Raw genomic sequence first — 16,086 nt, forward strand, 5'->3', positions numbered from 1 at the left:
AGCTCGGAGTCATTCAATGGTTTGCTAAAATCTGCTCGGGGACTGGTCGTTACTGCAATGGTGAGAATGACTTTCAAGCAAGATGCGGAGCGGTTTGCCACTAGAACAGGACATGCCAAAGCCATATTAGCAGATAATGGGAAATTGATGCCAAAACCTGCACAAATGTGAGCTACACGGGATGGAAGAGTATAACTATGCTGAACGTGTGTATGAAGTCCGGACAAGTTATTACAAATGACGGGAAAGAAACCTTCATACCGTTTAAGAGAGAATGAGAACGTATAGTTGTGGGAAGTGGCAATCATACCACATGTCGTGTTATCATGCCATCAAGTGTTTCGAAGCAATGGGAAAAACGGTATCCACTTATGTGGCATCCGAATACAACGTCGAAAGTTATCTTAAAGCATATGTCGTAGGTCTCTACCCACTAGGTGATCAATCTTATTGGCCAAACAATCCATTTTCAATGATTGCTGACAAGGAGTATATTCGTAAAATGCATGTTAACGCACGAACTTGAATTCCCAATCAAATGGATATACCAGATAGGACATACTCTCGAAAGTGCTCGACGTGTAAGGAGTTTGGCCATGATAAGCGTTTGTGTAACCAACAGGTCTGTGATGGTGTAAGTACATCTCATAGTGGAATAACATCTCATAGCGGAAGAGCCTCTCGTGGTTGAAGATTGTCTTGAATTATGAATGTATTTTAATCCTTCTTGACGTATTGGAATTTCCTTTAATTATCAATATATTTTAATTATTCTTGATGAATTCGAATTGTCTTGAATTATAAACGGCCAAAAAAAAAAACTCGGCAAAAATATCGACATATCCTTAATAACTAGTTTCCTAAGGCCCAGGCCCAAACTCACGATATAAAAGTAGATATTTAAAAAATATATATATATATAATTTATGTTAGTAATAATTAAATTTCAAATAAATATATTTTCAATATATAAAAGCAAAACTTTCATTTCTCTACTTTAATATCTTAATTTTCATTTTGATGAAATTATTTACCTCAAATCAGCTACAAAGAATTTGGTTTATGAGTTCTGAATCCTAATTTTTAAAGATATTTAGTTCAAAATTAATAATCTATACATATTTAATGAACTTTTAAGACAAATACAAAATTTGAACCAAAGCGCTACCAAATCCGACCAAATCTATAACTAACACTCTAATTCTGCCCTACTTCAAACTTATTTTGTATTTAAAAGATTAATTTTAGTTAAGCAAACAAGAAATTTTAAACATAACCGGATCTTGACTGATAACACTGTTTTCATTTCAATGTATCGGCATCATTTAATAATTTTAAACCTATCTGAAAATTATTTCAGTACAAATCTTTTTAAGCACATACGAGTTCATTAAAGTATAAATATAACGTAAAAGAAATGCCTACATGTGAGTAAAAAAAATTTCAGAAATGCTCTAATTTCACAATACAAATATAAAGTAAATGAAATGCTTACATGTAAAAATTTATAATAAGTAACAAATTAAAAAGGACAAAACGAGAGAGCAACAAGAAGCAAGAATATCTAGCGAATAATTGACTATTTCTTAGGTTAATAGATAAGATCGAGAGAAGAAAGTAACAGGAAAAATAAAGTGCAGCGGATGGGGTTGCTCCTCCCTTAACCAGGGTTCTTGGATTCGAGCCTGGGTATGAAAAAGATTCTTGGAAGAGAGCGCTTCCCCTGAATGAGCCATACGTAACACGAATCCAGATTAGTCGGGCTGTTATGCGGGTACCGAACACCGGATTGAAAACTCAAAAAAACATGGGAAATAAGATAGGAGATTCGATAGCTTTTGAAAAGTAGACCATAAGAACAAAAAATAAATTTTAACATTAAAAAATAAATTTAGGACCTAAAAGTAATTAATTGAAAATTTTGAATTTTTATTGGAAACTTTTGTGAGGACTACAAAAGTCTTTGGGTTGTCCCTTATATATAGTAGTAATGTAATGCCTTGACTAAATAATAAAACACTTAAATCAAATCCCTATAAAATAAAACACTTAAACCTAACGGTAACAAGTTTCCAAACAAACAAAACTTACTTCGGAGCACCTTACAATCCATAAAACGATGATCCAAATGTTTAGGTATACTTGATGTATTGAGCCTATATTATTGTTCGCAGAAAAAGATATCAAGTTCTATATAAAATATTGATATTTCGGTGTTTTGAAACATGACTAATCTTTAGTCAAAGTATGAAAAAAAAACGTGAAATTTCAAAACTTTGAAAATGGCTAAGTGCTCTGAAAATGAAAATAATACCTTTTGCGCAATGGGACTTAACTGTGAATGTTACAGTTTAGTCCTATTGCGCTAAATTAGTGCAAAAGATACTTTTGTCACTTTTTTTAGCTGTTATTTTGGTCCACAAACCCACTTTTTGGGTCATTTAAGTTGCGGACTCCATTTATTTACGTGACATCCACTTGCCTTAAAAATTAGCAGAATTATCCCTATATAAAGGGAAAGCATAACCTTGTCAGTTGTATTAGTGAAGTGCCTTTATTGTGTTTCCCTTACCACAACTTGAGTACATCAAACATGAAGGATCAAATGCAAGTTAAAATCTTGTCCAAAAGCCTCATAAAACCATCATCACCAACGCCGGACCACCTTCAAGATTACAAGTTATCTTTCTTTGATCAAGTGGCTGATAAAGCACACATGCCTCTTGTTCTTTCCTATCCTCATTGTAATAAAAACGCGAAAAATGATGAGCTCGAAGAATCCTTGTCAAGGGTTTTAACCCATGTTTACCCTTTAGCTGGTCGATTCACAGAAGATAAATCCTCAATTCTGTGACTCGACCAAGGTGTAACTTATATAAAAGCAACGGTCAATCGTCATCTTGACGATTTCCTCGAGCGAGCACACAAAGACCTTGACCTAGCATATTACCATTTTGGCCTCATGGCACTATGGAAGTGGACGACACGAATATATTCGTCACACCACTTATGGTTGTGCAAGTCACAACGTTCGAATGTGTTGGCCTAGCTCTATCTATTAGCACTGCACATCCTGCTATGGACGGATTCACAGCTTTCACATTCATTTACGAATGGGTCAAAGTGTGTAAATTTGGGACTCCTTGTAAGGAGATTAACTTCATGAGCTTCAATTTGGGAACTCTTCTCCCAGCCAAAGATTTAACCGCCATTCTTGATGATCCTGTTGACGAAGGCAAACGTACAAAATCTAAGTTGATTGCAAGGAAATTTGTATTCGACTAAGCTGCAATATCAAAGCTCAGAAAGAAATTTGATACGGAAGCTTTGAGTTTCAAACCTTGACGCGTTGAGATGATAACAACACTTATGGAGGTCTCTAATCCGTGCAGCTGGAGCTGGAAATCCGCATTTGAAACGCTCTATAATGACCTTTCCATTTAACTTGCGCGGTAAGGTTGCAGCTTTTCCTCATGCTACGAACTCTTTTGGAAATTTTATCATTGAAATTCCTATAAGATTTGAACATGATGACGAGACAAAGATGGAGTCGTTGCATCACATTGTAAAACTGATAAGAGACTCAGTTCAAGAGACTACTAGTAGTTGTGTCAATGCTACTCCAGATGAGATAGTTTCTGTGGTTGTCAACTTATACAAGGATAGTTATGCGGGATTAGAATGGGGAGGCAATAGCGAAGTTGTGAATTTTACATGCTCAAGTTTGTGCAGGTTTCCCATGCAGAAAGCTGATTTTGGTTGGGGAAAACCAAGTTTAATGCACTTTGGCTCAAGGCATAGCCAAATCTTTTGGTTGTATGATACAGAAGGTGAGACTGGCATTGCAGTGCAAGTGGATTTGCACGAAACGTACATGAACTCCTTTGTCCGTGACCAAGATACCATGGATTTTGCTAAATTTTAGGCTTTAATTAATTTCTTCGTCCTTTCATTTTGTATTCCCTTCGTTTAGATTTATGTTGCCCATCTGGCATAAGTTGGGCCTTAACTGGCAAGTATGTCCTCCAACTTTAGATGTGCACAAGTAGGCACCTCAACTTGTATAAAATTAAACAAGTAAATACAAATGCTGACATGGCACTAACGTGGCACATAAATATTGGAGGGTCACGTCAATGCCACATCAGCATTGTGTTTACTTGTTCAACTTTATACAAGTTGAGGTGCCTACTTGTGCACACTCAAAGTTGAAGAGCATACATGCCAGCTGAAGCCAAGTTTAAGGGCCTATTTATGTATTATGCCTAAATTAATTTTGCATATAAGGCATAAGGTCAGGATATTTCAACACAGTGAATCTGATTAATTGATCATAAGGTTTGTCTTACGGGCAAAAGGTAGAACTTATGCCTGATTGGCAACAGAGGCAAAGCTTTTACTTCTCATCAGGCATAAGTTCTAGATTTTGCCTATAAAGCAGAAGCTTGGGATATTTTAAGACAGTGAACCTGCTAAATTGACCACAAATTTTGTCTTGTAGACAAAAGCTAGAACTTATGTATGATAGGGAACAAAGGTTCTTCCTAGCGTATTTTTTCAAGTTAAGGTCATTTTTTAGAATTTATTAAGCGGGAATAAAAATTCAAGATAGAACAGTTTTGGAGATTCGGAATAGGCACATTTAGAGTTGTGGGACTTGAAGGAATAGAATGCCCCGTTAGAATGGGCAGGGACAGTCGATCATTGGCTTAATTTCCTGGGTTTTGGGACTCTAGTAGCACTCTTCTCGAATTTTTGGATGCACTCTCGCTTTAATTAGCAAAGGCGGTTGAGACTGGAAGGAGTTAACCTCTCAGCCTCAAGGTGAAAAAATATAGCAATCTCTTGTGGAAAAAAGGCAATTGCCTGGCAACATCCGACTAAGCCAATCTTGATTCTCTCTGGATCCTTGTTAAGAAAGAAGTCAGTCCCTTGCCTTAACCGACTGTGCGGGTTGGTTGTCATACCTATCCCTTCCTGTCTTTCCTGTTTCTGACTTCCAGAATATGGAACCCCATCCACTAGATTTTTTGTGTGCTGAATAATTATCTTCGTACTCCAATCCGTACGAAAGGCCCCCTTTCTTTTGGCACCCCCGCGTCATTTCCTGATTGAGAAATGGACATCACACGATAGTCTACAAGATCCAGCCATAAGCAACTTAACTCCTCAGTCTGTTGAAATTTGGAAGAGCAAAGCTTAAACTAATTTAGAATTCCAAAACTCACGTGTTTGATCAAGAGATTCAACATGTTCGTGCGCTACCCACATCGTCAAAGTATTTACGGTCACCGAAGCTCAAAGGCAGTGTATGCGTCTTCAAGGCTATGGGTAAAGATCATAAACAGGCCCATAGACGGGCAAAGGCACTAACTCGAGCCCCACGCCACACTCTGCCATCTTCATACTCGTCCAGCCAAACTATTGACTCTGATACGAGTTGTTGGGCTAAACAGTCCAAAGATACTCTTAACATGTTGTGATATTGTCCGCTTTGGACCAAGCCCGCATAATTTTTCAAAAAGGCCTCACGCCATTAAGAGTATCCAACACCTTATAAGTAACTTTTTTATCTTTGCAGCTACCAATGTGGTACTTTGTTCACACACCCAACAGTCTTCATTATAAAGTGATTTCTAGTACTCCCTCCGTCTCAATTTATGTGATATAGTTTGATTAGGCACGAAACTTAGAAAAAAAAGAAAGATTTTCAAAAATTGTGGTTTAAAACAAGTCATAGATATTGTGTGATTGTAAATCATTTCATTAAGGGTAAAAAGAGAAGTTTCAAGTTAAATTATTTCTAAATATATATATGTATAATTATTTTTTATATCACATAAATTGAGACATAAGGAGTAGAAGATTTAGCAAAAGCTTCCTAGTAAGAAATAGAAATGAAAACAAGAAATTAGAAGAGATATTTCACATCGGTTCACCAATTTAACCAGAAGAAAAACTAAAACAGCACAGAGTGAAGAAAGACGATGCAGGGAGGGGGGGATCGGCTCCAGTAACATCTAATATACACTCTAATAGATACTAGCCACGTATATCATAAAAATTACAACAACATACTCAGTACAATTTTATAAGCGGGGTCTGGGAGGGTAAAGTGTACGCAGACCTTACCCTTACCTTGGAAGGTAGAAAGGTTGTTTCCGATAGACTCTCGTCTCAGAATAAAGGAGTCCGCAACTTAAATGATCCCAAAAGTGGAATTTGATCCAAAATAACCCAAAAAAAAATACAAAAGTGCCTTTTGCGCACAAAATTAGTGCGCAATAGGAGTTAACTGTGACGGTCACTGTTAAGTCCTATTGCGCACTAATTTTGTGCACAATGGGGGTTTAATAAAGTGGCCTATCATCTCTTCCCCACCATCGGTCCCCCCACCTTTTTTTAAAAACGATTTACGCCATTAACACCCAAAACTCAAGGTCCCACGTTCCAAAAGTGTCATTTTCGTGTTATTTTTTAACCCGAAGTCAATATTCTCGGTATATTCAAGTCAAGGAACAAGTTTCGAAACTTGGATTGCGGAATAAAGCGCCTTAGAACTCGATTTCAAAAACTCAAAAATAAATTTATTTTAATCTAGGTATTTTACTATGAATTTTCTAATTACATTGTTAAGTATATTATTATCCTAAGTATCATTAATGTTTAGTATTTTTTTTATGCGCAATAGGGACTGTCCGCGCACTGCCAACCCCATTTTTTAATATTTTATTTGTTAATTATCTGATTAGTTAATTGTTAATGATTTGTTAATTTTTTATTATTTGTTAAAGATTTTTTAATTGTTTAATTATAAGAAAATATACTAATCTCCTAATAATATCTTTATTTGTTAATTTATTTAATCCATGTTAATTATTAATGTGCTGATAAGTTATCTAATTTAATTTTCTAATTAGTTATCTATTTTTATGTGCTAATTTGTTATCTAATTTTATGTGTTAATGTGCTAATTAGTTATCTAATTAACTATCAATTGTTAATTAGAAATAGTTAATCCTTAATATTATATTTGTTAGTTAATTTTAGTTAGTATAATAATTAATTATAATTATTAATTAGAAATTGAACATCCTTAGTTTAGGATTAAACTTCATTAGTTTAGGATTAAAAATATTATTAATATAATATTAGTTAGTTAATTGTAGTTAGTAGAATAATTAATTAGAAATAGTTAATCTGTAGTTTAGGATTGAACATCCTTAGTTTAGGATTAAAAATATTAGTTAGTTAATTGTAGTTAGCATAATAATTAATTATCAATTATTAATTTGAAATAGTTAACCTTTAGTTTAGGATTGAACATCCTTAGTTTAGGACTAAAAATATGCTTAATATAATATTATTTAGTTAATTGTAGTTGGTATAATAATTAATTAAAAATTATTAATTCGCAAATTTAGATAGTTAACATAATTTTTCGTTAAAGATTAGTTAGTTAGCATGATTTTTCGATAATAAAGGAATACATAATTAATATTACATGTTAATGATTAATTAAAAATTATTAATATAGATACGACACCTCCATGGATCCCAACCTTCATCCGGGGCCCTTGGATCCATTAGTATTTCATCTATAGGCTACTCATAGGTCCCAGCTATTATGGGATGAGGTGATAGATTCCAGTACGTTGTTCCGTCCCTGTAGGGTGGAACGTGCATGGAATCTTTTGGGGGCTCGACCCCCACATCCTCGCATCTTAGATATACTTTATTGGTCGGTATCTACAATTGCATCGCTGCTGGTCAGGTACAACATGATAGGGCTCTTGTGATGGTCATGGTTGAGCGATGGCGACCGGAGACCCACACATTTCATCTCCGCATTGGTGAGGCCACTATCAAGCTTCAGGATGTGGAGGTCATGTACGGACTACAGGTAGATGGACGCCCGTTATATATTGAGGAGCCTCAGCCGCCGCCGTCGTCATATCGGGAGGAGTTGACTAGGCTCACTGGTTGCGTGCCTCAGGAGGGTGAGATACATGGACAGACTCGGATGTCAATGGTTGCCCTCTGTACTCACTTGCGCCTCTTAGACATCGAGCATCCTATTACAGACGGCACACCTCAGGTGGATGTCGATAGTCGTGCCCATCTGTACTTACTCATCATATTTGGAAGCATCTTGTTCCCGAACATATCGGGTTCCCATGTGAGCTTAAAGTATTTGTTATTTCTGGAGGATCTGGGTGAGTTGGGATGTTATAGCTGGGGCGTTGCTGTTCTGGCTTACCTGTATTGAGCATTATGTCGTGCGTCTATGGGCGATAAGAAGGATGTCTCTGGATTTCATGCACTTCTCGTGGTAATATATTTAAGTGTGCGTAATTTTATTCTAAATATAGCTTTTTGAAACGACGACTAATAAGAAAAAAAATTAATGACCCTTTCAGATATGGGTGTGGTCTAGGATGAGGCCTTTTCAACCCGTAGTTGCGCACCCTCATCCTGACGTCATTACTGACGGCATGCCCTACGCGCGAAGATAGACAGGAAGCATAATCCGAGATGTGGATACGCACCACAGACTTCTTCCGTTCAGGGATCAGCTAGATCGTATGATGACGGACATGGTAAGTTTTTTTTATTTTACATTATTTTCTTCTCTTTTTTTTTTACTATTTTTGTCTTTTATTGTTTACTAATTCATTTTTTTTTTTTACAGTTTTATATATGGAGACCGTATGATTAGATTTTGAATCAGTTGCAGACATTTTGTAGGGCTGGTGAGCCCATGTGGAGGTCGCAGTGTCCGTTGATACACATGGATATCGTTGAGGATCACGTGCTCCACTGCTTCTTACGACAATTCGGGCATGTACAAGATATAGTTGAGCCAGTTCTTTGGGAGCACGACCACTATATGCGGGACGAGCATGCGACCGTCACTCCTGCATACTTGGCTTTATACAGGAGCAGATCTAGCGTTGGGATCATAGGATGGGGACACTAGCCGTGGGTGGACAAATTAAAATACTTATATTGGTTATTATATAATTTTTCATTGCTTAGGATCCAACTACAGCTCCGGCTCCGGGGCCCACTCGGGAGATCACTGAGGAGCAAGCTCAGGAGCCCTCTCATCAACCCTCTCAGGAACCCGTCGATACACAAGTTTGATTTTTTACTATAAGATAATGTATTAATTAAATCTAAATTAAAATTAATACTAATTGTGTATATATTATTTCATGTTCATCCTTCTGCGCCTGTGGACCTGTCTCCCGATGAGATGGACCCATCTCCCATGTTGATTAGATTCTGACCGTACATAGCGCACGTAAACCCAAGAAGAAGCATATTATGGTCAAGGGTGCAAGGAAGGAAGGGAAGGAAGGATAATCATGACATAGAGCATTCTATTATTAAGAGAAATAAGAGGGATGGAGATGATGGTGAGGGTGGTGGGGGTGGTGGGGATCGATTTAGGCCTAAGGCTACTCTAGAGGCTCCCACTTATGGGACCTAAGGTTACTCTAAAGGTTTTCACATGTGGAACCCATTAGAGATTGTGTATATGTAAATAAATTGTACATTTTATGTTAATACAATATTCTTTTTGATATTATTTTCTTAATGATAATTAGTTATTTTAGTCTTTATTATCGTTTATTAATAACTCGTTGTAACATCCCGTACCTTAAGGTTAGGATGCGTCGTAGTAAAACCATATGAATTGAAAGGGATTACGATCATACACGAGGTTATAAATTTAGGACCTCATAAGTTCGACGAATTTCAAAACCATTATATGTAGCCTTGATATGGTATTTCCTTTTAAGTGGAACAATTTTTGTAAATATTTGATAAACATGATTTTAGCTAGTTATGTTATTACAACTTTTCGGATACAATTTAAATTATATAAATGCCATGAGGAGAATAACAACTTTTCGAATACGATTTAAATTATATAAATGCCATGAGGAGGTTTATAAATGAGATTTTATTTGATGATAAGAATAGAAATTATTTCTCATTAGAAGGTTATCTTTTTACCGTTTTGAGAGTTAGTAGGACAAAAAAAAATTGTACCCTTCATAATAGGTTGGAAAAATTAGAATTTTGATAAATTATGTTTTGTGCAATATCTAAGTGAATTGAGATCAAGAAATTAGTCGGGGCTGTTACATAATTATTACGTGGACATGGTCTACGTGTGTATGGACAAATGGCAACAAGTGCATTTAATTTCATGCATAGGGTGTTGTGTGGCATGTTTTGGGTGATAGGTATTAAGAGTAGTACCCAGGGGCTTACACGTGTAAAGGATGGCGGGGGGGTGCGTGAGGGTGAGTATTCTTTTAACCTTTTATATTCATTTACTTTACTTCTTAATACAAAAAGAGGGGCTGCACATTTCTTTCTATTTATAGAGGACCTTCCCGTTATAGAGTTTAACAAAAAACTTATGCAGCAAAATGTTCACTTTTGGAAAAATTCATTTTTGAAGTAACAAAAAGAAAATATCCAATAACATTTTCACTTTAGAGAAAACGTACTTTGGAGTTACCAAAACGTTAGGTAGCAACCATTGTTTTCACTTTGAGGATAATTCTTTCGAAGGCAACTCAAGTTCGATTCGTCGTCTATGATTTTCTACGAGCTCATACAAGCATCCAAGGTATATATTTATTAAGAACTCACGGGTCAGTGATCGGAAGCCGTGAGTTCAAGTTGTAGTAATTGTATATAAGTAGGTTTTGGGTTGTTTTCTTATGGTATGGAGATTGGCGGGGTTTGGTAGCTCGTGTAGAGCTTGGTTGTTGTTAAAAGGAGGTCGGGTGTGGAGTACACCATTGCACATAGTATCGGGAGCTCGTCGCTCTTTGATTGCTTGATAATAGTGTTAGAATAGATGTGGTATTTTGATGATGTTGATATTATTGTTGATGTTTTGGGATTGAATTGGAGTTTGGATGGAGTAAGATATGTAGGGGAAATGCTGCCCGATTTCTGATAGATGTCTTGTTAGCTTAAGATGAGATTGTAAAGGTGTGACAAGTATAATTGGGACGAATCTATGTATATATGTGTTGATCATGGACTCGCAGGTTCGGGAAGCCGACATTGAGTGTTAAAGTCGATAAGGTATGTAAGGCAAACCTTTCTTCGTTCTTTTGGCATGATTCATACGGAAACAAAGTATAGTTAAACATGTTCCATAACAATTTCCACTCTTAGAAGATGAGAAATGATTATTCGTTGATACTCCATGTTGTTATCTTAAGTTCACAATTGTTTTGATTCTAAGTCCCGAAGGGGCACCTTCCTAGTTCTATAATCTATGCACGTTTACATGTTACCTCTCAAGTCCCGAAGAGGATAGCCATAAGTTTGTATGTCCATACGATATCTTCATGTCCCGAAGGGAACGTTCATAAGAATTCCTTGTTCATGAACTTCATGTTAATGTTAAGTCTCGAAAGAGACGAATGGTTATAGAAAGAAGTTCCTAATACGAGTAAGAGTTGCTCCGAAGGGAGTTTTCGAGTTTTATGAGTCGCATATTCATTTGCATATATATATATATATATATATATAGACACACACATATGTATCACATGATTTTGTAGGGAAATGAAAAGGGCTATGGCGTTATGTACGCACACCACCTGATCAGCCACGATGATTATGATACCCGAAGGGGTTGCCCGACGGGGCCGATATGCTATTATGCCCGAAGGGGCCACGAGCAGGGTAAAGGTTGCATTTTATATATATATATATATATTTGTGTGTGTGTGTATGTGTGTTTTGAAAGTTATTTGCATATTCATGATTCTCAGTGACGGTCACAGGTACAGATAGAGTTTGTTACTCTTCTTACTATTTAAATTGTGATGTATACTGTTTTATTTCCATCTTACATACTCGGTACATTATTTCGTACTGATATCCTTTTGCCTGGAGACGTTGCGTTCATGCCCGCAGTCCCAGATTGTTTGACAGGAAAGTTATACAGATGAGGACTGTAGAGTATCAGCTTGGATTGGTGAGCTGTACTTCATTCGGGAGCATTACCGAGTCAGTTTTGTTTATGTATAGCAGATTACGGGTATGTTGGGGCCTTGGTCCGACTTATGTGTTCAGTTATGTATTCTTAGAGACTTTGCAGACAGCGTCCTGTGTATAGTACATCGAGATGTCTATAGTGGTTCAAAGCGGCCATGTAGGCTGATGTGATTACATGCATTACTTAAATGAGTTTTTATTTAAGGTTTCCCTTGTTTATAAAAGTTTTATTAAAAGGCTTTCTTGATTTAGTATGACGGAGGCGTCGCCTATAGCTTGAGGGCTCATGAGATATGGTAAGTAAAGAAAGAACGATAGAATGACACTTAGCCGGGTAGGGTTTCGGCTTCAGTCACAGCCCTCTGGTTTGGATCGTGACACTCGTGAGACGTCCTAAATAAATTATGAAAAAAATCTCGACATATTTGAAATAAAGTAATGTCTTGACTAAATAATAAAATGTTTAAATCAAAATCTTATAAAATGAAACACTTAAACCTAACAATCACAAGTTTCCAAACAAAACTTACTTCGAGCCACTTTACAACCCCTAAAATGATCATCCAAACGTTTAGGTATACTTGATGTATTGAACCTACATTATCATTCGCAAAAAAAAATAAAAAAAATATCAGGTTCTATATAAAATATTGACATTCCGGAGTTTTGAGACAAGACTAATCTTTGGTCAAAGTATGAAAAAAACGTGAATTTAAAAACTTTGAAATTATACAAAGTGTAGGGAAAATAAAACTAACACCTATTGTGCACAAAATTAGTGCGCAATAGGACTTAACTGTAGCCGTCACAATTAACTCCTATTGCGCACTTAAGTTGCGGACCCCAGAATAAAGCAATAACGTATACAATAAAAATTATAAGGCCTGGATTCATTTTCTATCATAACATCTTTTTAGTTGAGTTTTCTAGTATTACAACATGCTACACTAGCGTTGAATGATTGGGTATATATGATATCATCAAATGATGTGGTGCAGCGGATGGGCTGCTTTTCGCTTAATCATAGGTTCCAGGTTTGAGTTTTGGGTATGAAAAAATCTTCGATAGGAAGCGCTTCCCCTGAATGAGCCCTATGCGGAGCAAATCCGAATTAGTCGGGCTCCAATGCGGATACCGAACATCAAATGAGAAAAAATTGGGTTGGGTAGGATGTCACTGTTAAATTAGACATTTTCATCTTCCTCCCGCCAGGGGCAGATTTAGTCATGGCCCAAGGTGTTCACTAGAACGCCTTGGGCAAAAAATTACAGTGTATATTTAGGATAAATTTTCTATGTTCATGTATATATATTAACTTTTGAACATCCTGAACAAATGCAAAAGACTAGGTCGAGTGATCCAGTTGTTTTTCCGAACATCCTGAGTGGAAATTCTAGATCTGTCACTGCCTCCCGCTGAAGATGATGGCTCGCCACTCGTCTTCTTCACTGGACAGATTGATATTCAATACTCATGTCACATGCTTCTTTTTCAAATTTTGGCATTTTTCATTTCACAGGAATATATTCCAAGATGACATTTTATGTTTTTTCACTATTTACTGTGATCAATTAATTCTTTCATAGTTTATAGAAGAAATACAATGTTAATTACTTATCCAAAAAAAAAGTGCAACTGTTCTGTCCCTCTAGAATGCACTTTTATGTTTGTGCGTTTCCAATAATCAATCATTTTTCCATACATTTAAAGAAGAAATATGTCAAACTGCTGTTTCCCTTTTTTCCTTAGTATATATCTAATACTCCAGCAAAAAACTATGGAAACGAAATTGACATCACAGCGATGGCACATTTGACAAGATTCTTAAAAAAAATGGATTTGACTTGTCCCTGTAAAAAGAAAAAGATTTCATTTCCCAGTCAATTATTACTTATTGTAACAGGTGATATATCTTATATTATTACTTATTGTAACATGTAACATATTTCATATTTAAGATTTCAAATCTTATATTTTAAAAATTAAGTATACATATTATTTAGTAAATGATTCAATAATGTAAAAAGTTATTTATCACTTCTGCACCGAAAAGCCAATGGACGCTATCACTTCTCTTTTATTGGATTTTATGTCAAATCTACTGGACCTAGAATGTACAATGATGTCTTGACTGTAATTCAGACACAATAGACAAGTATTTTGAGATGGAGGAGGTACCTTTTAAAAAATAATTATTATGTTGGTCCAAATTTATGAAATTAAACAAATCAAAATATCTTATCAGTTCCAACTTCTAGCTAAGTAGCTGCATAATATTAATCCCTTGAAGTTTCCCCCAATTTCCAATTTCTAATTTCTCGGACTACTAAGGAATAACTTTTCTTTTCCTTGTAAAAATAGGTAATTAACTCCTCTTAGGCTGTATGGAGTAGTTAATTTTTATAAATTTTCTCTTAAACAAAAGAACCTTGGTAGGTGAAGACCCAGCTTTGTCTTTCATTAAAAAAAAAAAAGAAGAAGAAGAAGCAGCAGCTAAAATAGGGTATCTAGCACCTATCAAGTACTAATTTTTATTTAAGCGATACTAATTTTTATTTAAGCAAAAACTTCCATATTTGGAAATAATAGTTCCTCCGTCCACTTTACTTGTATACTTTAGCATAAAAAAAATATATATTCTTTTTTAATATTTTACCTCTAACATTAATTAACTATTTCTCAAAACTTAAGGCTATACCATCAGAGGCGGACTCAGGATCTTAAGATGGCGGAGGCATCATTATCTTAACATACACAGCAACAAAAATTTTAATGACGACTGAGGGATAATATCATGTCGGACCTTCACTAATAGCATAGCAGTGGTGAAAATACAAGTATATAAGTGAAAGGAAATTATGTTGGAGCCGAGATTTGATCTCAGGTAGTGACCAGTGAGCATTCCTACCAACTGAACTACTTTTACAATTATGTTTGAGGAGTCCTTTTAAAATATATCATAATTTTTCAAGGTATATAAATATACATATATAGGTTTTTTTTCGAAGTTAGAAGGGACACGTGTCCCCCCACCCAACATGTTGGGTCCACCCATGTATACAACAATTAATATGGGTTATGATAGCCCGGTGCACTATGCTCCCGCTATACACAGAATTTGAAAAAAAGCCAAAATAACAATTAATATTGATATTATGATAAAATACACACTTCATTATTAATACGGGCCAGAAGTAAGCCCAATGGGGCTATTTTACATGAGAGTTGCTAAATTGTCACATCAATTTGACTCAAATTTGACCACACTTATGTAAAAATCACCATAACATCTATTATACAATTTTAAATTAAGATAAATTTTGAGAAGAAAAGATAGAAATGACATTAGGTAAGCATAAATTATTAAATTTGAACTAAATAATCATATAAATTTACTTTATTTGGGTCATTGTGATCAAAATATTGTGACCAAAAGACTTTATTCTTTAATTTATACTTTAACAAAATAAAATAGTAAGGTATCTAGCACCTTCCAGTGGACTTTTTCTCTTATTTAAGCGAAACTTATGGGAAATAACTACTCAATAATTAATTGGTGGGTCCCCCTCAAGATGAAGCAAATGGACAGTAACGTTATGGAACCCGGAAAATTTTATTTTGGATGAGACACAGGGGACCACAATATTCTTGCCACCGAACCTCAACTTCACTTTATTCTTCCCTATTGTCCTAAAATTTGAGCTTTTTTTTCGCAGATCATCTTGGTGTCTATTTCCAATTCCACTTTTTCCCTTTAAAGATCAGTAGCTCACACTGAATTTGCAGCATGTTAGTGAAGAACGAGTGCCAGGCACCATGAAATCTTGACACCCCACCTCAATTTGAAGTTCAAACCCAGATTTGGAAAGCTGGAATTCAGATCCTTAAGGTCTTGGAAAAGAAGTCTGTTCATGAAGTTGAAAATTCAAAGCAAAATGGATTACTAAAAATTCAAACTGTCCGAAAAAACAGATCTGAAGGTACACCTACCTTCTTTCTTTTAGATTATTTGCAAATTTATCAGATCTGACTCTTTCTCTGTTT

General features: G+C 35.6%; 1 protein-coding gene, 1 long non-coding RNA gene and 1 pseudogene across 2 annotated transcripts; all 3 read left to right on the forward strand.

The window, feature by feature from the left end:
* The first annotated feature begins 2,562 nt into the window (after positions 1 to 2,562).
* LOC132638626 (acetyl-CoA-benzylalcohol acetyltransferase-like) lies at positions 2,563 to 3,996 on the forward strand (annotated as a pseudogene).
* A 3,688-nt stretch (positions 3,997 to 7,684) lies between these two features.
* Positions 7,685 to 8,269, forward strand: LOC132637817 (protein MAINTENANCE OF MERISTEMS-like). Its single transcript, XM_060354848.1, has one exon. It carries the CDS (start codon positions 7,685 to 7,687, stop codon positions 8,267 to 8,269), a length of 585 nt encoding a protein of 194 aa, XP_060210831.1.
* A 2,118-nt stretch (positions 8,270 to 10,387) lies between these two features.
* LOC132636573 (uncharacterized) lies at positions 10,388 to 12,299 on the forward strand. The gene is made up of 2 exons (XR_009581314.1): positions 10,388 to 11,118; positions 11,604 to 12,299. It is a non-coding gene; the product is annotated as an uncharacterized LOC132636573 (long non-coding RNA).
* The last annotated feature ends 3,787 nt before the right edge of the window (positions 12,300 to 16,086 follow it).

Source organism: Lycium barbarum, chromosome 4 (genome assembly GCF_019175385.1).
Source record: "Lycium barbarum isolate Lr01 chromosome 4, ASM1917538v2, whole genome shotgun sequence".
NCBI classification, from domain to species: Eukaryota; Viridiplantae; Streptophyta; class Magnoliopsida; order Solanales; family Solanaceae; genus Lycium; species Lycium barbarum.